Below are 22,681 nucleotides of genomic sequence, written 5' to 3' on the forward strand. Positions count from 1 at the left end.
TTTTTTCAATATGTAATAATAATTGATGTCAATTTAAAAACAACAAAGAACATAACATTCACAAATAGACAAATTGTGCCCCCTTTATCCATCACTGCATAAATTAAATAGCCTAAATGTATTTTTGTGTAGCTTTTTAAAGAAAAAGTAATGACCACAAACTACAATTTAAACATATTTCCTAAACATTAGCCCTATCAGGATGGAATTAAATTCTCAGGGGGTCCTGGGGTCATTTTCTCTTTTATGGGCGGGTCCTCTGTGATTTTATACCGGTATGGTTTGACCATGTGTGTGTTTTTATCAGACGTCCTCTGAGAAAATTACAGGCTGAATTATCTGCTGTTTTACGCTGAACTCCGTGGTCTTCCGGTAAAGTAAGTCCTGTCCAGATTCACATGTCTGAGTTTCGACTCCTTGCGTTTAATAAAATAACTATTTGTCCACTGCTGCGCACCGTAATTACACTTTGGGTGTGCGTTTACATGAAGATCCACGTAAACACACCAGCGGGTTGAAATGGACAGGGCTATGTTATGTCATGTGACCTAGAAAGCCAAAAATCTCACTGGTCCTCCTGTTTTTTCAATTGCAGTCCGGATACATGTTTTATCTCTGAGTGTGAAATATTTTTCACAGACGCCCCCTGACAAACAAATCCCATCCGCATAGTGCTATTGACAATTTTTATCATTCCGTCAGACATACCAACAAAGCCTGGTATGACTTAAAATAAATTATTCATTGTTCAGTATGAATTATTTGTTTATTTCAGTAAAACTGCCAAAACTATTTTTGGTAAGATAATTTTACTTGCAAATGTTTGGTGCATCCCTAAAACCATCCAGACCACCTGCAAGACTATTATTAACATTAGTAATTCTTTAAATAGATGTAATTGCATAATTATGCTATTGTATTATCAATATACAGTGTATCACAAACATGAGTACACCACTCACATTTCTGCAGATATTTAAGCACATCTTTCCATGAAACAACACCGACAAAATAACACTTTAACACAATGAAAAGTAGTCTGTGTGCAGCTTATATAACAGTGTCTTTTGAGTGGACCCTGCCCTTATAAAACCATGGATGATCTTGGCCACTTCGCTACAGCTCAGAGTGTTGGTAATTTTCTTGTAGCCTTGGCCACCTTCATGTAGTGCAACAATTCATCTTTTAAAATCATCAAAGAGTTATTTGTCATGAGGTGCCATGTTGGAACTTCCAGTGATAAGTATGAGAGAGTGTGAGAGCTGTACTACAAAATTGAACACACTGCTCCCTATGCACACCTGAGACCTAGTAACACTAATGAGTCCGATGACATTTTGGAGAGAAAATGACAAGGAGTGTTCAATTTGGACAATTAGGGGTGTACTCACTTTTGTTGCCAGTGGTTTAGATAGTAATGGCTGTATAGTGAGTTATTTTGAGGGAAGAATATGCTGCACACAGACTACTTTTCATTGTGTTAAAATATTATTTTGCCAGTGTTGTCCCATGAAAAGATATACTTAAATATGAGCTGTACTCACTTTTGGGATACACTGTATCTGTAGTATATACTAGTCTTAATAGTAATATAGTAATAGTGATAGGTAATAGTAGTCATTTCTGGGACAGTATATCATCCAAAAATATATATTATGGCATTCAGAAAGCACTAAGTACCATTATCTTCTTTTTAAACAAGAGGATGCATTACACGATCATGTGACCATGTAATTCAAACATTCAAAATTAAGCAAAATCAAGTTCCTACTGCAGTGAGATTATTGCCAGTCAAATATTTTACTTAAATATCTGTTACAGACATCACTCTGATAAATGACCCCGGAATACTTGTGGACACATGAAAAAAGTAATGGGACACAATAATAGTTTCTGTCCCATGACTTGGCATGAATTGGCATGTCGGTGTACATTAAATGCATTAATGTCGAAAACTTGGGGAAAAAAAAAAAAGGCCAAGAACTAGGGGTGTGCCATATCGTATCGTTCACGATAATATCGCCAATATTTTTGAATATCGTGAATAATACTATACCCTAAAAATATCGTGCCTTATCACCCACCCCTCATGATCACATCAGGGTACTATTTTTTTACTGTTTTTAGCAAAAAGAAAAATAACACTGTTCTCATTTTTCATTATATATCTACTAAAGACCGATTATATCTGTCCAGTATCGTTTATTTTATTTTAATCCTGGATATATGGGGATATTTGGAGTGCATTATAAGTATCATGACATTCTGGATCATTGAGTTCTGATACAAATCTGATCCAATTCTTGTATTTTTTTAATATCTCAGGTAGGGGTGTGACATAAATCGTATGCAATAATAAAATAAAAAAATCATTTTGTTGCAGTAGTGTATTCTTGAAAAAAAAAAAAATCATTAATTTATTTAGCCAAGAGTATCGTTATCGCGAAAATACCATGAGATATCGTGATATTATTTTAGGGCCATATCGCCCACCCCTACCAAGAACATTTTAAGACCATAGAAAACCTCAAGAATGTAAATGTTTACTTTAAAAATCTTCTGTGAGAGTTATATAAGTAATATTCACAGATTCCAAACTTCAGGACAGAACTTGTACAGCTTCTGCTCTGATACTTCCACACCCCTGCCAGGTATAAAGGTAAGCTTGCATTTCCCAACCTTGCTTCCCACTATTTTCTTATTCTCACATATATCTACAGTGTAGAATGTCAGTGTTTTTGTATGCAGACGCGCGGGCTGCCCTGCTGACCCCTGTGGCCTTATCCAGAGCGGCGGCACATGGCGGCGAGGGCAGTACATTGGCAAAGCATGCTAAAGCAGTGCATTTTGAGGAACATTAAAGGTTAACGGCAGGCTCTGCCCATTGCAGCCACACAGAGACCTTACCTGAGGGAGCGTGAAATTAGCCCTGCCGTTTGCAGCGGCTTTTCACTTTTTTGCACTGTTTGGGACGCACTTCTCTGCTCCCTGCACTACGACTGTCTCACACACATCTACATCCATACACACTCGTCATCTTTCAGAATGTTCATGTTCTTGCTGTCAGAAACATTGCTTTTACATAGTCCACTCAGAATATTATGACCTCCTACTTGTTTCTAAACAACACAGATCATATCAGCTCCACTGATCATATAATAGCACTTTGTAGTTCTATAAGAATTACAGAATATAGTTCTGTATCTGTTTCTCTGGATACTTTATTATTATTATCCTCCGTCCATCCTGTTCTTCAATACTCAGGACCACCACAGGAGAGAAACAGAGCAGCTATTATTTGGGTGGTGGGTCATTATTCTCAGCACTGATGGGGTATGGGGTATTAGTGTATGTTGTGTTGGTACGACTGGATCAGATACGGCAGTGCTGCTGGAGTTTTTAACCACCAATAGCTGCTTTAAGCTCCAGTGTCCAGAACTAGAGGATGGCCAAAACTAACTGTGCAGCAACAGATTCAGAGCTTCTGTCTCTGACTTTACTGTATCTACAAGGTGGAGCAGCTGTATGTAGTAGTGCCTATTAGAGTGCTGTATCTGAACCACTCGTACCGGCACAACACACACCAACACCGCATACACCAACACCTCATACACCACCACCATGCCCATCAATGTCACTCACTGCAGTGCTGAGAATAATGACCCATCACCCAAATAATAAGAGCTGCTCTGTAGTGGTCTCTCCTGTCGGGTCCTAAGCATTTCAAGCCATTTTTGAGAATTTCTAATGATCCATTCATCATAAAATTTTGTAGTAAACTATATATCTTTATTTAACCTTCTGCTATGTGGCTATAAATGCAAGTTCTCATACTTTCTGAGCCAACATACCAGTCTCTCCGATTAAGGAAAGCAAAATGAAACATGCAAAGACAGACTCTTCAGGTTTAGTTATATGCTAATTTATGCTGTTACTTAAGGTTTGAGGTTGCAAAATAAGCAACGGCACCTTTTGTTTACATTGCTCTTGAATAAGCTTAGCAGACGGTGCATGCAAATGTGGGGCTTTAATGGAAGTTTGTGAAACTTGAAGCTTATGTTTGCTAATGGAGCTCCAGACTTTGTGATTTATATCTTTTTGCTAAGAAGACAATGATAAAATTGTGGTATATTTTAAATAATAATAAAAAAAAACAGCATCTGTTAATAGGATACTTTTTTAGAGGTGGGGGACGTACATTACTAATCAACAGCTAGAAGTCATTAGCAGGATATAAGGAAATTCTAAGACAATGGCAAATTAATTGTCCACCAAAACATGCCCAGATGTGGCAACTAATTCTGTTTAAAGTTAGCCATGTTAGCCAACATAAGTTAAGCTTTCTCTCATCTGTCTTTTTACAGGATTCTGAAGACCCTTTTAAGTACATTTTTGCAAACTATAATCTGAAATTCTTTAGCAGACTTCCTTGACCTACCAGTCCAATGTGATTAAATAAGCTTACCTGTGTATTCATTTTTCTTAAATGTTATTCCATACAGTTGATTTTGGGAATCCAAAACTTTGACAGATTTTCTTAATTTGACAGTATTCTTGTTTTGCTTCATTGACTTTCACTGACTAGCTTTTATCCTTGTTTGCAGCTACAATATTAGTAGTAGTTGTGCATTGTTTGTGATATGTGTTGCCTGCAACTATTTTACCCGAGTAATTTGTGTGTAAAATTAATTATAAAACACGTGTTTTGTTTTCTTGGGAAATAAATTTTAGATTGTCATCAGATATTATGTACAGTAGTTTGCTGTATATATACTACATTAAGCTGAATTTCACCTGACACTGTATGCATGCCTAAATCTCTACAGGCTCTGCCCACCTGTCTGGTTCATGCTGTGAATAAAAGGCTGTATAAGCGGGTGGTCCGTGTACGGCTCTACCAGCATCCCGTCCGCTGAATTAACAATTCCCCCCGGGCCCCGGGCTCACTGTGGCTGCTCCAACAACAGCCTGACACCAGGAGCATCTGCCACAGCTTGAGCCATCACTGGGGAATCCCACTTTTTTTAATCCATTTTTAATCATTTTATTTGATGCCTCTTTTGTCCAGCATAATTTGCAGTGACTGCTCACAAAATCAAAGTCCTTAGCAGTAAAGGTTCAAGACCCCCATTTTTCTCAGCTGTTTTCTTTTTTCATTTCACTTTATACTGACGGGATTGCTGCATATGGTGCCCTAGTTAAATAGCTGTGGTGTTGAAAGTCACCTTTATTAAATGCCCTAATTGTTGGTGTATTTATAGTAAATTAAAGGTAAATAATCCTGGGTTGCTGATGATTTCTGTGAGAATTTGCAATTTGTATGATATGTTAAGATTTTTTTTTTTTTTTTTTTGTGGCCTACTTTAAACAATCCTGCCACTGACATGCTAAAAGTCATGGAATAGAAATGCATAAACTAACTAAAAAGTGTTACTTCAGACAGCTTGGAAATGCACACCCCTAAGTGAGTTTTTTTGAAAACTGACCGGAGTGATTACACAGGGTTTCTAAGAATCACATTAAGCAGCACTGCATCTTTTTAAACTGCCACTATCACAGCAGCATTGGACAGCTGAATGCTCTTGGTGGAAAATTGCCTATTGCTAATTACCAATTTTGTAACATTTAGCTAACAGATGCTCACACTGACTAGCTTAGCACAGAGTAATAGGTAAGATTAAGTGTCGTCCAACCCAAACAGAGAGAACCATTATTATAGGACCAGCATATAAGTACTTACTTTGATTTTGACATCCGTACATTGTACACAGTGTTATACAATTCATTTTGTTTAGTTTTTTTGACTATTTACCACTGCAGATAGATACCTGTATAAACGGCACCTTCTTCACCAACAACAAAAAAACGAATATTTGAGAGACGACTCGTAGCTTTATAAAGGGAAATAGCAGCTCATATGTGGAGCATCTTTTGCTGGAGTGGAGAAACAGTAAACAGCTGGTCTGAAGTTCATGCTCAGGTCGAGGAGGTGAAAAAAGACCAGGTGGTTTGCTTTTGCTATTTTTGCAGCTGTAGCTGCACAGCTGCACCAAGAGATATGTGGGTACGAGAGATAATCACTTAGCGCATGCGTAAAAGCAAATGCGCATGAATTCTGATTTGACCGTTCACATTCATGTTGCACGTCCATGGATCGGATACATATCCGATTTAGGACCACATATGGAATCGGCTCAGATCTGATTAGAAAAAAAAAATTAATTTGGCACGTTCACACAGCCATGAAAAACAAGATCTGAGCCACATTGAGTAAAACAAAAAACAGATTTGAGTCATTTTAGTCTGGTAATGTAAACGTTTGGAGAAGCTGAACACACTTGGAGTCATCTAACAGATGATTGTGCTGGTTAATGTAATGCTATGTAATAGAGGTAAGTGGGAAATCCCTTATACCCAGCCAGGGAGAGCAAGCCAAGTAGTGTTAGAACAGATGCATAAGCTTTGTGTGAAAGCCTTGTGTGATAGAAGTAGCCCTAAATACTGGGTGGAATTTACAAAATTAGGCAAAACATTGTGGGAGAGATATATATTATTTAAGTAAATATATATTTATTTATTTAAATAGTGTACAATATGGACACACAGTGGCATAACCTGATAAATGTGAAACGTGATAAGTTAAGCCCCATAAAATTAACTTCATAAAGTTTCTCACTCAACCTAGTGTAATGCAGTGCACTATCCAATATATATATATATATATATATATATATATATATATATATATATATATATATATATATATATATATATATATATATATCGCATAGGCCTAGTATTTTAGTAGGGATTGGAGATGAGTACTTTTAAAGCTACTAACAAAACAAATTCTGCTGTTGAACTACTTTGTCCATTTTTGTTCATAAAGTTTTTTTTTTTTTTTTGATTGCATGTGTTTACTGCAGTGTGAGCGTTGTGACCCCCTCTTCAATGACAAGCCCTTCCGATCAGGCGATCAGGTGCAGGCATACAACTGCCGTCCCTGCCAGTGCTATGGCCATGCCTTTTCCTGCCACTACAACGCCAGTATGGACCCCTATCCTTCCGAGCATTTCCGTGGTGGAGGAGGAGTTTGTGACAACTGCACTCATAATACTTCAGGTAATTGTACCATAATAGCTCTAGCGCTATTCAGTGAAAACATTTTTGGTTTTTTTTAGGGTTATCACAGTTTTGTATTTTTTAATACTGACTGGACACTAAGGGAGATGAAAACCATAACTGTACCCTAACTAAATTATTCCCTATCATTTTTTAATATCCAAACACTATAAAAATTCTTCTTACAGATTATTTCAGCATTGCAATTCTAGTCACACATTTAGCTGCCTATTGTCACAATCATAATTCTACCTTAGCTGTGCAATCATAATCATGGATTTACCTCAGTGGTGCAATTTAAACCACATGTGAGAAAAGTGCAGCAGACTTCTGGTAAACAAAAGGATACTAAGGCTATTTTGCTTCAGCTAAAATTACTATATTAGTCCTGTACAGCTTGTATGTTTCAACTGAAAAACAGCCAGTTTGTTAAGAGGGATTAAAGTGATACCAAAAAAGATGCTGAGAACTTTCATTTCATTTATGTAAGCAGAGTGTAAAATTGAACTTTTAAACCCTCTGTTTGTCGGCTCTCCCTGTTGGCTCTCTCTCTTACTTTCTGCTCTGTGATCTGATACACAGCAAGGTGGAATATGGGGCTTCCATTGCTGTTTTAAAAATTCTAATGTAACACTGCAGTATAAATTTAATATATTTCACTTATTCACAGAATGTGCTTTTGTGTCATTTTGCCATAAAAAAATGTAACACATATCACATCTCTCACTATTCACTGAATAAGAAATTTCTGTTGGTATTTTGTTTTAATGCCATCATATTTCACTTGGAAGAGCTGGTTAACATGGTACAAAAAGCGCAGCACTATTCCTTAAATATCACTCAAAACCCAAGACAAGCTGCACTCTGAATTACACTCCAGATGTTCTTCTCTCAGAGGTGAACCTTGCTGAGAATCTATACTGCAGATAAAAGTGCTGAAAAGTCTGAAAATTGGATTAGAGGGAAAACAGATGGGGGTTTAATGAAGTAAATCAGGGCATGCTAACCAGTTCACCATTTCATATGTTGAGCATCAGACACAGTGGCAAAGGGGGACAAAAGGGGACATTAAATGGACACCTTGCCTCTTGGGAGACAGCGGTGTGTTAATTTGAAATCATGGTCCTGTGTGATTGATCCTGTCCTTGTCTTTCTTATATTTTAACACACACTCGTTTGTTTAAAGGAAGGAACTGTGAGCGATGCAGGAATCTGTTCTACAGAGAAGTCGGCACGTCACTGTGGGCGGAGGACATGTGTAAACCGTGTGAATGTAACAGTGCTGGGACCGTCAATGGCAGCCTGGACTGTGACCAGGTACATTCAATTTAATGAACATTATCTGAACAGTTCTGAGATTAAGGATCTTTCCTAATAAAATTCCCATCTGAGCTGATGAACTATATGTGGCCCTTTAAGTCCCCCAAACGTACTTCAAAGATTTTCAATTTTATGGAATTTTAAACATGGCAGTTTAAACACGGCAAACTGTCTTTGCATTCTAATGTAAAACTAATTTTTTTAATATTATTATGTTTAAAAACATCATTAAAAAATGTGTTGTTTAGTAGTAGACAGCAAACATTAGCATTTTCCCACTGACCATCTTTACATTTTATTGAACATCAGAAAAAAACCTTTGCAATTAATGCCATATTTTTGCTACTAATTTTGCTAACTATTTTTTTTTGCTAACCATACATCACCCCTATTGTTTAAGTTAAACACAAATTAAATATACATTAGCCAGAGAGGGCAGAAAAAAGCACTATCAATTATAATGATAACTCAACTGTGCATGTATGCTTGTTTGTTTATTTATTTGTCAACTAATTTGTCTCACACATTGACTGAACTTGTATATCAACCAGTTAAACAGCAGCATATTTCTCAGTTAAAACAGAAGCCGCCTTTGCTCCTAATGGGCTAGAAAATTCTATAATTATATGATGCTATTGGCTCATTCCTCACTGGAGAAGCTTTCATCGACATATCGGCTGAAGACTTTAGTATTCACAACGGCATTAATCAGTGTTGTGATCAGTAAGGGATTGCGGCGAGTATGTAAAAGTGTCATTAGGACGCCCCTTTCTCTCTGGAGAATCCCCCCTCCGCTCCCCTCTACCCGAGCACCATCCCAGCCTTTTCGGGGGACTGGGGCCATCCTTGTCAATAGATATACTGGATGACAAATTCGAAATCAATGGGCAGGTCAGACCTGTGTTGAGATTGTTACCTTATTTAAATTCCGGGAATGATTATTTCCTTAATCTCTCAGACGGCTTCATTTGTTGGACTGTGCCATTGCCGCGGAGTGCTGGCTAGGCTTTGGGCCTGTCGGATTGACGAACAATAGTGGAAGACATGCATGTGCTTTGCATACTAATACTAAGTAAGATAAGAAATAATAGTTTTTGTTCTGTTAACTAATTAAATATCTTTCACGGAAAGCGTGCCACATGTAACGTAGTAGCTCCAGAATGTCATATCTGTGGTAACTTTCACTGGCACTTAGAGGAATGCCTGAAAATGTGAAGAATGAATACAATGAATGGATGCCAATGGGTTCTAATTAGCATGATTATGTTATCCCGGTGTTTTCCAGTCCTATTTAATTTGTGCTTTTCCTGCCCAGATATTCTTTTTATTTTTCCTATAGCTTGTTATCTGTTAGCTAATCTACACAAACATTTCTGCTAGAAGTAATCCTTCAGTATGGTAACCCTGGCAGAAATTGAGATCCTGCAGTTTATAGCATGATGTCAAACATTTTGTGGCTTTTTTTATTCCATGGCTCATCAACTCCAGTACAGGTGAGCACATTTCCCTGCTCACATCCATTCAACTCGAGTGTTAATTGCCACACACCCAGCTCAGTGTTAGCTATATAAACACCCAGTTCAGTGCTAGTTATATACACACCCAGCTCAGTGCTAGTTATATATACACCTAGCTCAGTGCTAGCTTCATACACACACCCATCTCAGTGCTAACTATATACACACACCCAGCTCAGTGCTAGCTTTATACACACACCCATCTCAGTGCTAACTATATACACACACCCAGCTCAGTGCTAGCTTTATACACACACCCATCTCAGTGCTAACTATATACACACACCCAGCTCAGTGCTAGCTTTATACACACACCCAGCTCAGTGCTAGCTATATATACACACACCCAGCTCAGTGCTAGCTTTATACACACACCCAGCTCAGTGCTAGCTTTATTCACACACCCAGCTCAGTTCTAGCTATATATACACACACCCAGCTCAGTGCTAGCTTTATACACACACCCAGCTCAGTGCTAGCTTTATTCACACACCCAGCTCAGTTCTAGCTATATATACACACACCCAGCTCAGTGCTAGCTTTATACACACACCCAGCTCAGTGCTAGCTATATATACACACACCCAGCTCAGTGCTAGCTTTATACACACACCCAGCTCAGTGCTAGCTTTATACACACACCCAGCTCAGTGCTAGCTATATACACACACACCCAGCTCAGTGCTAGCTTTATACACACACCCAGCTCAGTGCTAGCTATATATACACACACCCAGCTCAGTGCTAGCTTTATACACACACCCAGCTCAGTGCTAGCTTTATACACACACCCAGCTCAGTGCTAGCTATATATACACACACCCAGCTCAGTGCTAGCTTTATACACACACCCAGCTCAGTGCTAGCTTTATTCACACACCCAGCTCAGTGCTAACTATATACACACACCCAGCTCAGTGCTAGCTTTATACACACACCCAGCTCAGTGCTAGCTTTATACACACACTCAGCTCAGTGCTAGCTTTATACACACACTCAGCTCAGTGCTAGCTTTATACACACACCCAGCTCAGTGCTAGCTATATATACACACACCCAGCTCAGTGCTAGCTTTATACACACACCCAGCTCAGTTCTAGCTATATATACACACACTCAGCTCAGTGGTAGCTATATATACACAACCCCAGCTCAGAGCTAGCTATATACACACACCCAGCTCAGTTTTAGTTATTTTATCTGTGCTAATTAAATATATACACCCAGTTTCATGTTTAGTAATTTTATCTCTGTTAGCTATACACAAACCTAGCTATTAGTACTTTATCACTGTGCTAGCTGTACACACACACACACACACACACCAAGCCCTGTGTTACTTGATAGGTCTGTGCTAGCTATACACATACCCAGCCCTGTGTGTAAAACTCCCCCGCTACTTTAGTTCTGTGCTAGCCAATTTGGCTCTGTGCTAGCTTCTTTGTGCTAGCTACTTTCGCTGTGTATTAGTTATACCCCCAGCTGTGTTAGCTGTAAGGCTGCTTTTGAATGAAAAATAACCAAATGTAACTGAACAATTATTTCAGGGCAAATTTCTCACTAGTAAATACAGTATTAACATTCATATGACTTTTGTATGTGCTAATCTGGTAAATATACATTTCTGGCATACCTTTAAGACATTGTTATTGTAGGTTGTTGTAGATAGAGATGGACCAATTAGTGTTTTTGGGACCGATTTCGATCGGGATCGCCGATATCGATCTTGGGCGGGGCAGAATACCACATTAATGCAACACAGGTGCCAGACAAACCTGGTACAGATTCCCCTAAATACATCCAAGCCTAAGCAAACACTGGTAATTTATGCTGATAGCAAATAAACAGTGTTACTAACCAAAATAAATGCTTTTCAGGACAGATATAAGTTATGTGTAAATAGATATAAGACAACAATTTTTATATTTATATGCCAATACCACAGGTATGTGTCCCAACATCAGCCACCTCACAGCCTGTTCTTCTGCGTCAGTTTACTGCTTAAAATAGCTCATATTTACTGTTAATATATAACTAATAATATATTATTTTAATAAGAACAACAGTTATGTAACGCTCCAGCTAGAGCTTAGATTGGGCTAAAAATCCAGCCTGACTCTGTCCGCCCCATTAACTGTCATTACGAGCGCAGACCTGATTTAAACTCCACATTTTTTAGTAAGTAACATTACAGCAATAAAACGGAGCTTTTAACTAAATTCCCAAATAGTTGGAATGAGCAAAATCAACAGTACAACACTGAAGAAAACTATTTTCTTTTTCAAAAATGTGACTGCGCTGCGTGGACGTGAATATGCTCACTTATCTAACCAGCCTGTACTGATTTCTGCCTCCAATAACCCTTTCAATAACCTCCAATAGCCTTTAATAGTCTTCAGTAGCCTTCAACAGTCTTTCCTGGCAGCCGTGTCCACTAAACCGCATAGTTATAATTCTGAGGTAATTCGGGGTGCAAACAAACGAAAACGTCCGCATATCTAGTAACTCCGTGACTCCTCCTTCTGCTGTTGGCTTGTGAGCTAACAAACTCGTTATTCCTGCTGCTGTTAGCTTGTCAGCTAACAAACTTGTCATTCCTGCTGCTGTTAGCTGCTGCTGTTAGCTTGTGAGCTAACAAACTCATCATTCCTGCTGCTGTTAGCTGCTGTTGTTAGCTTGTGAGCTAACCAACTCCATCATTCTTGCTGTTGTTAGCTGCTGCTGTTAGCTTGTGAGCTAACTAACTCTGTTATTTGTGTTGTTGTTAGCTTGTAAGCTAACCAACTCATTATTCCTGCTGTTGTTAGCTGCTGCTGTTAGCTTGTGAGCTAACTAACTCCGTTATTTGTGCTGTTGTTAGCTGCTGCTGTTAGCTTGTAAGCTAAACAACTCCATTATTCCTCCTGTTGTTAGCTGTTGCTGTTAGCTTGTAAGCTAACCAACTCCATTATTCCTGCTGTTGTTAGCTGCTGTTGTTAGCTGCTGTTGTTAGCTGCTGCTGTTAGCTTGTAAGCTAACTAGCTCTGTGGCTCACTGACTGGGCTAAAAGATCAACTGTAGAGAGCGGTATTATCCGGTTAGTGTGGTTAAAACCTTTTTCTTTTCACTGTGAGGCGCATTGGTTCTACACATATGAACTACAGAAACTGTAAAAGTAAAAAAAAAAAAAACGTTCAGACTGACTGAGCTGAGTCTGTAGGTTGGGGCAGGTAAAGACAGTGCGTAAAGACACTAGACCGGCTAGTGGTTGGATGAGAAACTCATCCACACAAAACTCTGCTGAACTGCTTAACCCTAAACTCCTGAATCGGATTGTATAAATCCGAGGAATATCGGCCGATCGCCGATACCGTATTGTGGCTGAAAATCGGCCGATTCCATCTCTAGTTGTAGAAGATCATAATACCACTAAACTTGCATCTTGGCTTTAGCTGCTTTTATCACCTTTTGTTGTATTGAATTCAAAGTATTACACCGGTACCAGTATCGGGAAAAATTAGTGCAGTGAAGTGGCTAATGAGATTTGGAGTAGCTAAAATAAATGTAGGATTTTTATTTATCGCATTTCACATTAATATCGTAATATTCACCAGCATTATCACACATCACATTTTTGGTCCATATAGTACACCTCTACTAAAAATGCATGATGAAACCAGTCATGGGCCCTAGACACTTGTGCCACTGGTTCCACTGGTAAAGTCACTAACCTGTTAGAGACCTCAGTCAGTGCTCCCAGCTTATTACCCCACACTGCCTCTGTGATAGCTGGTAATTCAGACTGTTCAATCAGAGGAGAGCAGTTGAAGGTGGGGATGGGGGTGTGTGTGTTGGGGGGGTTTGGTTGGTCCAGAGTGCAGGACCAGCTGACTACTATCAGGGCTGTGTGTGCTCAGGTGATGTGACTGCTCCTTACACACACACACACACACTTTCCCTTTGCTTACCCCAGTAATGGAGATAAAAAGCATCCCAATGGGGGCCGAGAGGGGAGGGGGGATTGGTGTCCATCCGTGACACACACTCAAGAGTTGCACCACACACACACAAACACACACACACACACAAAGACAGACAGTTGCACTCTGCAGCCAGAGTGTCCTAACTGGAGAGTTGTCACGTGCTGCTGTCCTCTTCCTTCGCAGATGGGGGGGCAGTGTAAGTGCAAGCGACGGGTGTCGGGCCGGCAGTGCAATCAGTGCCAGCACGGATTCTACCAGCTGCAGTCAGCGCTGCCCGACGGCTGCCGAGCCTGTAACTGCAATGCCGCCGGGACGGCACCACCAGATATTACCTGTCACCAGGACTCAGGTCAATGCCAGTGCAAGGCCAACGTAATCGGTAGGTATCAAACAGCATTGCACCCACTGTCTCTCTCTCTCTCTCTCTCTCCATCTCACAGTCTCTCTTTCTCTCTCTCTCTCTCTCTGTCTCTCTTACTCTTGCACACATACATAATCTTGGTCAAATTTCATATTGTGCTTGTTTTTTTTCTCATAAAGAAATAGTAAACACAGCCATTTGATTAACTTCATATAATAAAACCAAGTCCAAATAATAAAATGAAAACTTTCAGTCAGTGTTGCCTGTCCCATATTTGTGCCCCTCACAGGGTCAGAAATCCCCTGTTCTTTGCAAAGAGATTCTCATCGGTCACCTTTCATGCACAGTTGAGTCAAAGTCTAATATTAAAGATTAATTTAATGTTAATTTGTGGAATTCAAATTTTACTTCACCTGTGCAACAAACAGCAACACAGTCACAAAGCATGATGCATTCACCCCCATGCATCCCAGGTATCTTTTTTTTACCAACAATTGCATCTGAGAGTCTGACTTCATCAGGCCTTATAAATCTGATGTGACTGATGTTCTGTAGTATATTTGAAATACTGAGTTTGAATAAGGTTACAGGTAAGGGTACTGAGGTGGTCTCAGTCAGGATCAGCCAAACAATGGTCCAGTTTGTCTACAGTGTGAACACTTTTCTAAAAATTTCTTTCAAAAATCTGACTTGGTGTGCAGGCACGTCACACAACAGTATGGATCCAACAGATTATGCTGGTGATTTATGTATCTACTGTAGCTGTAGGTTAAGTGTATAACTTTATAAACAGACATAAAAGGAATCCTGAAACTTAATTGTCTCTCTGAGAATTTTCTTAGTCTTGAAGATTTTGTGTTGACTACGATCATTCCCCTAAACTGATTGTAACCAGATTTCAACAGAAGTCAGAAAGACAGCATGTCATGACATGCACTCTGTGTATCAAGTATTGGATTAAAATAAACATAATTTTGAATATATATAATATTTCTCTGATAGATATGTAATTTCCTTGTGTGTAAAGCAGCAAAAAACTTTAGCACATTGTGCAGACACACATTGGTGATAATCAAGCTAAAATTATAAATTGTTCTGCCCTACCTGCAACATGAGCAAGTCGGCTGGGATAATTGGTGATATGCCTCAGGCCTAAATTGCTAATTTGGGTCTTTGCAATGCTTAGATGCCCAAACATTTGCACAGACCGTACTTATTTTAATATATTATTTTATAATATGAAAGTTTGTTCAGAGTAGCTGTTCATTTGGACAGTTGTTTTATGTGTTATTAGCTGAATAAATAAAGTCATTGCCATGTCATTTGTCCATCGGTGACTAAAGTTTACATAAAACTGTTAAACAAGTTCATAAACAAGCTCATTTCAAACTCACTCAAAGTATCAGAATATACACCCCATAGTCTATATATATATATACATAAATGCCATGATTAAATTGGTTGGACGCTAAACACACTGAACACACTGAATACACCCTTGGCCAGTTTAATTCCCCACCCATCAAATTTACTGCAAGCTGCAGCCAAATGGATTTTTCCCCTCTCTTTTTCAACCATCTCAGGTCCTTTGTGATAAATCTCCCTGCCCCCCCACCCCTTTCCCGTTCCTTTGAAGCGTTTCTTATGAAATGCAAACGAACGTTACTTAGAAGATCGCGCGCATTGCTACGCCACGATATCAAGGCCCGCCTAATTTTAATTTAGTAATTCAATGCCAAGTTGATTATAATAAACCGCCGCTGTCCCCGTTATTTTTCATGCCGCTTACAAGACCTGCTTCTTTGTTTGTCGCTCCCACAGGTATTTCTCAGAAATTAGATTTGATTACGGCAATTTATTACCTCCGCCACCGTTTGAGGCCAGCAGCGGCTTTATAAGGGCAAAATTTATCAAGTGGCCCGAGTACTCTGTGTACACAATACACTTTGAAATGTTGATGCATGAGAATATTATGTCGAGGAGCATTACTGATAGAGTGAGCACCGCCTGGCCACATAGCAACACGTCCCAATTCATGCATACACAACCGCCCAGGCACACATACACACACACATATATATATATATATATATATATATATATATATATATATATATATATATATATATATATATATATATATATATATATACGTATATATATATACACACACACACTCACACACACTCTGTTATGAGGTAGCTAACAACCCCTGCACACCTCTGTTTGACCTAGATTCTTAATTTCTAGTACTTATGACTTGCTAAAAACTATTCTGTCAAGAATTTTTTTTTTCCTTCTTTCACAGAGCTATTCATTTTAGTTTATTAACATTTTAAAATGCCAACTGCCATTTACATTGTGTGGATGGGTTATGATGAATGGTCCAATACAATTATTTTACAGTGATCCACAATCTTGTTATACATGCACAATCAAAAATAAAAATATTCAAAGATATACAAAGATTTGTCGCTATCTTTTACACTAAGCAAATTAATGTCTTAATGATTGTACATCAGATTGCGGATTGATTTTTTTTCAGATTCTGTAAGTTTAGTTTTTTAAGGTTTACTTTCTAAAATATAATGCCAAATTAAGTTATGCAAAATGCTAAACTTTTTAATTGCTACAAATCAACATTTATTCTCTTTTATTTAAGTATTTATGATTATTTTTTTTCTCCAAACTCTAAACTGATTCCAGCTCCTCCTCCTCCTCCTGCTCGGCTCCACAATAATACCCCGAGACTAAGAACACAATAACAAATTGGAGCGATTCAGCTTTATTGTTATCGGGGTATTCATCTGTGTCACATTGCGCACTTAACATAATGTCGTAACGAGGTTTAACTGTGGGCAGGGAGCAATATATTAATATCTAAATTCATTAAAATGGACCAGGGTCCGGGAAGCGAGCGCTGCAGCTGAGTGTGGAGTCCCCGGCACTTATATAGTGGCGCTACGCCGTGCCCTCGGGCTCTGCTCAGCAACATTAGGAATAGATTACCTGTCAGGAATATGTATGGCATATTCAAATAAGCACTGCGCATATTTTAAAAACTTGATATGATTTGAATCCACGTAGACCCCATTTTTTTCTCTTTCCAGGAGTTTCCAAATGAGCTGTAATTCTTTTTCGGCCACATGGTTATTTTTACCTTTCTTTTTTCCCCTCCGCCTTTCTTGAGCCTTTTTAATTTATTTATTTTTCCTTTAGTGAAATTAAGTGTTATGCCTGAGGTGGGTCATTCATCATTGGGTAAGGGCTTCACTTAATGATGTCATTTCCCTGTATGTTTTTTTTTCTTCTTCTTCTTTTTTCTTCACATATAATATTTCACACTCTCTATTTGCTTACTTTGCTGTATAAACAGTTTAGTATTTGTGTTCAGGTTTGGATTTTGTGGCGGTTTGAGCATGGTTACCTGCTGGTTTCTCCCAGTCTATTACAAACAAATAAAGTAAACGGCGAGTGGTTTTGCTTTGTTGCCTTTATTTTAAATTATTATCTATCATTCTCTAATGTATTTTTTTTAATCCCCAATTTGGAAGGACAATTATCCTACCCACTCCGCGGGCCTCCCTCTATCACTACTATCACTACTAATACTTCTGACACTAGGAGGGTGAAGACTAGGCTAGGGTGTTCCAAGGTGGTGATATATATAACAAGTAGTTGCTAGGACAGTTGCTACTGGTATTTAATTTGTCTGTTAAGTTGTTCCAGGTGGTTGCTGTGGGATGACAGGTATTTATTAAAGTGGCGCCAAGTGATTTGTAAGTGAAGTGTTGCTATAATATTTCTTGGGGGATGATATGATGTATGAGGTGGTTGTTATGGTAGTTGCATTTAAGGTGGTTGCGAGGGTTCCCCAGATGGTTGTCATGTGTGTACTATTATATAAAAGATTTCTTAGCGTGGTATTTCTTTGCTTGTTTGGTATATTTATTGATGGTGGGCCTCTCCCCCATCACTAGTAAAGCTTCAACACTAGGAGGGTGAGGGCTAGCACATTCCTCCTCCAATAGGCCTACAGGCGAAATTAGACTCCGCCTCTTTTTCAACTGCCGCTCTGATACATCAGCTAACAGAAGTCTGTGCTGAACAACATTACATTAAAAGTGTTGAGGGGAGAGAGCACCACCTGTTGTACACACTCAAAGAGAGAGCATGGCCTACTGTACTCTCTCGGACTCTGGATGCTGATGGCAAGCAGCATAACCCAGGATTCGAACCAGCAATTCTCAGATTATTGTGCCAGTATCTTTTAATGCTGTCTCCTGTAGTAGACATCAGGTATTGCTTGCTTTCAGAATGTAGGAGTTCCACAATATTTCACACTCTCTGTCTGCTATGTAAACAATTCGATATTTGTGTTCAGGTTTACACAGTTACAGGCTGTCTGTGCAGTTTAAGTCAAAAATGATATTTGGTCGTCCCAGAAGCAGTTACTGCTGGTTTGAAACAACCCAATTTGTGTAATTTTCACAGCACAGTTCTGAGTTACTATATAAAAGAACACATGCTGTGTCAAATTGACCAACCATTACTGTGTATGGACAGCCCAGTGTGTTAGCAGTGTTACCCTAATATACCCTCACCATAAAATCAGAAGAAGCTGGGACAGCATGGAAAGCGCAAAATAAAATATAATTAGTGTTCCTCAGATGTATTTGAATTTCATGTTTCCAAGATATTTCATATTTCATGCCTTGCAACACCTTCCAAAACAGTTGAGATGGGGCAGGAAAGGGCTAGTAATGAGGTATAAAAAAAACAAATAAATAGAACCGTATATACAATCGATTGCTTTACAAACCTTTATCAACAACAAGCTCTACAACACAGAGTTACTACATTCACTTATACCATTAACTTAACTTTACTGTGCACAACACAAGCCTTATGTTCACTAAATTTAAGTTAGTGAACCATCACACAGTGGAAATTCAGTGTATTGTGGTCAGATGAATCAGTATTCCAGATGGATGCTGTTAGTTCTGGACTAAAGATAAAAAGAAACTTCCAGACTTTTCTCAGAAACAAGTCCAAAACTCAGGGTCTGTCATAGTAAAGGGGTGTGTCAGCGCACTTCTGTGATGCATTAATGCATAAAGGTCAATTGAGATCTTGGTGCAACATATATTCCTTTCTAGACAACATCATTTCCATGCATTCTTTTCTACAAGACCACTCAAAAACACACACTGCACACATTGCATAGGCATGACATTGGATGGAGGAAGGAGGGTACTGGACTGGCCTACCTTCAGCCCTGACCTGTCCCCAGTAAAGAATGTGTGGAGAATTCTGAAGTAAAAATGCAATAACGACTCTGTTACACACCTTAAGGTGTGTTTGCAGGAAGAATGGGACAAAATAACACCTAATACACTTTATCACGTAATATCCTCAGTGCAAAAATTTCGTTGTGAGAAAGAAGGGAAATACTCTAAATACACTATTTTAAAACACTGACTTCTTTTGTTTTCAGGTCTTTCTTGTGATCGCTGCAACTACGGCTTCAAGTTCCTCAACAGCACGAACCCGGACGGCTGTGAGCCATGCGGCTGCAACCCAGACGGCTCTCTGCACCAGTTCTGTAACCCCTTCAGCGGTCAGTGTGAGTGCCGGGTCGGTGTCCGCGGCCTCAAGTGTGACACCTGCGCCCCCGACACCTACGGCCTGAAGGGGGGTAGACCCTGTCTGCCCTGCGACTGCAGTCCTTTAGGGTCTGTTCCGGGTTTGCCTTGCGACCCTCTGACAGGCCAGTGTGTGTGCAGGCCGCACGTGGAGGGACGACGCTGTGGCGTGTGCCAGGATGGTTACCACAGCCTGGGGGCAGGAGGGTCCCTGGGCTGCCTGCCGTGCCAGTGTGAGCGCAGGGGCACGCTGGAGGAGTTGTCCGCATGTGATAAGGTGACGGGGCAGTGCCGGTGTAAGAGCGGCACTGAGGGTCCGCGCTGTAACCGCTGCTCCCCTCACATGTACTGGATTGGCTCTGGTAATTCTACACACGGGTGCCAGCCATGCCTTTGTGATCTTCTGGGCTCTGTGGCTGGAACGGCGTGCGACCCTGACAGCGGGCAGTGCATGTGCCTGCCTACCCGGCACGGTCGAGAGTGTGGCAGCTGTAAGCCAGGTGAGTGTGTGCATAGGAAAAGAGAAATAGGGTAAAAATATAATATAGTGATATGCCCAGAATAATTTGTACTAGTGTACTACAGAAATAACCATTATTAGTTTAATATGAAAATTGGTTCTTCACTCTTAAAAGGCTCCTCTTATTTTAAATAAAACCATGTGCAGCCAGACATATTACACTAACTGGCCAAAATTCACTATGGAAGGCTAATATTACCACAAACAGTGGAGAGTGCAGTGGGTTGTAATGATGGTGATAGGTGGTGTCTGGCTAGAATTGTCTGTGGGTGTCGCCATGTTTCCCTGCTAAATCAGCAGGGAAAAAGCTGTAAAGCTAAGCTAAGTTAAGTAAACATTTAAGCTAAGTAAAGAAAAAAGTCAAGACAAGTCAAACGAGCGCTGGATGTAAATCTACACAGATTTCTCTCCTGTTCATTTGGGTGAGTAAAGGGCTTTTGTTTATTAACAGTAAGCTTAGATTTCCAAATTTTCAATAAGCACTGGAGCATTAGTATTAGTGGCTAACCTCTAATGCCGCATATCTTCTGCCTGACAGCGCTACACTGAGGAACCGTGAGTGTTCTGGTATGTCAGGGCGATATTAGCTAGCATTTTATCCCACATAGCTTGTTTTAGCACGCTAAACGAGCAGGCTACAGCCTGTTATACTCACCTCTGACGACCGAATGGCTAGCACGGTTAGAGTGTAATGTTAATGCTGCTCCAGCTGTGCTAGCCAGGGTTAGCAGCAGACTGCAGGCCGATAATACTCACCTCTGAATGACCGAATGGCTAGCGATTAGCGGGTAATGCTAATAATTGTCCAGCAGTGCTAGCTGGGTTTAGCAGGAGGCTAGAGGCGGATAATACTCACCTCTAAATGGCCGAATGGCTAGCGCTTAGCGGCTAATGCTAATACTGCTCCAGCAGTGCTATATGGGGTCGGCAGGAGGCTAGAGGCTGATAATACTCACCACTAAATGGCCAAATGGCTAGCTCTTAGCAGGTAATGCTAATGCTGCAGGAGAACTAAACTGTAACTCCTGTATAACGCTGCACTTCAGCATTAAGGAGCTTTACTGCTCCTCACAACCTGACTGGTAAAATTCATACATAAGACGCAACGAATTAGAATGGCTTTTGAGAAAAATTTAAGGATTTTAAGCATGCCTTTTCATGCGAAAAATATGGTCCTTCGTCTTAAAAGACATACAAGTTTTTGGGTGTAGAATAATTTTTTGCAGCCCAGATTGAAGGGAAAAACACAGTAATTCTATTTGTTTGGGTTGTGTATTTGGTCAGCAGTTTTGGTAGACATAGGCAGCCTAACATTTTAATCCTGGAATAAATTTTATCCACAGCACTTAAATCTAACAACATATTTCACTGTCTGTGCTATTGAGCAGAAATGCCCCTGATGCCACATAATGTTTAACCTATAATGGCGACAATTTAGCAGGACCAATTACATGGGTATGCCAAAACTCTTGGGACCACAGTATTTAAACTGTCCATGAAGAGTTGCTTCAGTAGATGGTGAGGGAATCCACACACCTGAATAAGTTGTGAGGAGTTATCTTGTGAGTGAGGCTGAACACTTTCCAATGTGCTCCAATGGTGTGAGGTACTGTATTGGTCTTTTCACAGGAATTCAATCACATTTAATAAAAAGTCTGTAATTTGTTTAAGAAATGTGTGTGTGTGTGTGTGCTTTTGCATACTCATTACTTTAAGAGTAGCTGATCATGCCAGTGCATTCATTGCAGCCATTGTTTACCGGAACACAGAGTCATGGAACACAGTGGCTTTCTGTATTTTCTGTATTATAAAGTGTTATTCCTTTCTCCTAACACACTCAATTTGGCTCAATTTCCTATTGCCTCATCACATCTTTCTTCTGCGTTGTTCTCAGGAGTGACATATGTTTTAGTGCTCAGGGAGGTGTATATTGTTTAGCATGGTTAATAGTTCAGTCTTTGCATGGAGCCAATTCCACCAGCAGCTTTTGAAAGCCCCCGCTGCCATTAAGAAACAGCACCTCCTGGGGTTGGGCGTTTGGACACCAGCATGGTTGGGTGGGTCTCCGTGCTGTGGAAAAGGTGTATTGCCAGCGGCTAAGGCGGTCAGTCTGTCTGTGGCCAGCTGTAGCAGCTGGCTCCATTGTTTCCGTAATGGAGATTAACCATCCTGAAACCCTCGCTGTTTACTGTAAAACCAACCCAGCACATTTTCAGGCCAAGTACAGTGTTTCT

At 39.8% G+C, this 22,681-nt stretch overlaps 1 protein-coding gene across 2 annotated transcripts in view; it reads left to right on the forward strand.

Annotated features, from left to right (window-relative positions):
• ush2a (Usher syndrome 2A (autosomal recessive, mild)) overlaps positions 1-22,681 on the forward strand; it is a 440,168-nt gene that overhangs the window by 66,511 nt on the left and 350,976 nt on the right. For both annotated transcript variants that reach the window (XM_049464244.1, XM_022672674.2), the window contains exons 10-13: positions 6,927-7,122; positions 8,309-8,439; positions 14,105-14,300; positions 19,780-20,427. In XM_049464244.1, coding sequence (XP_049320201.1) covers positions 6,927-7,122; positions 8,309-8,439; positions 14,105-14,300; positions 19,780-20,427 — 1,171 coding nt within the window. The remainder of the gene's footprint in view (positions 1-6,926; positions 7,123-8,308; positions 8,440-14,104; positions 14,301-19,779; positions 20,428-22,681) is intronic.

This window comes from Astyanax mexicanus, chromosome 14 (genome assembly GCF_023375975.1).
Source record: "Astyanax mexicanus isolate ESR-SI-001 chromosome 14, AstMex3_surface, whole genome shotgun sequence".
Lineage (NCBI taxonomy): Eukaryota > Metazoa > Chordata > Actinopteri > Characiformes > Acestrorhamphidae > Astyanax > Astyanax mexicanus.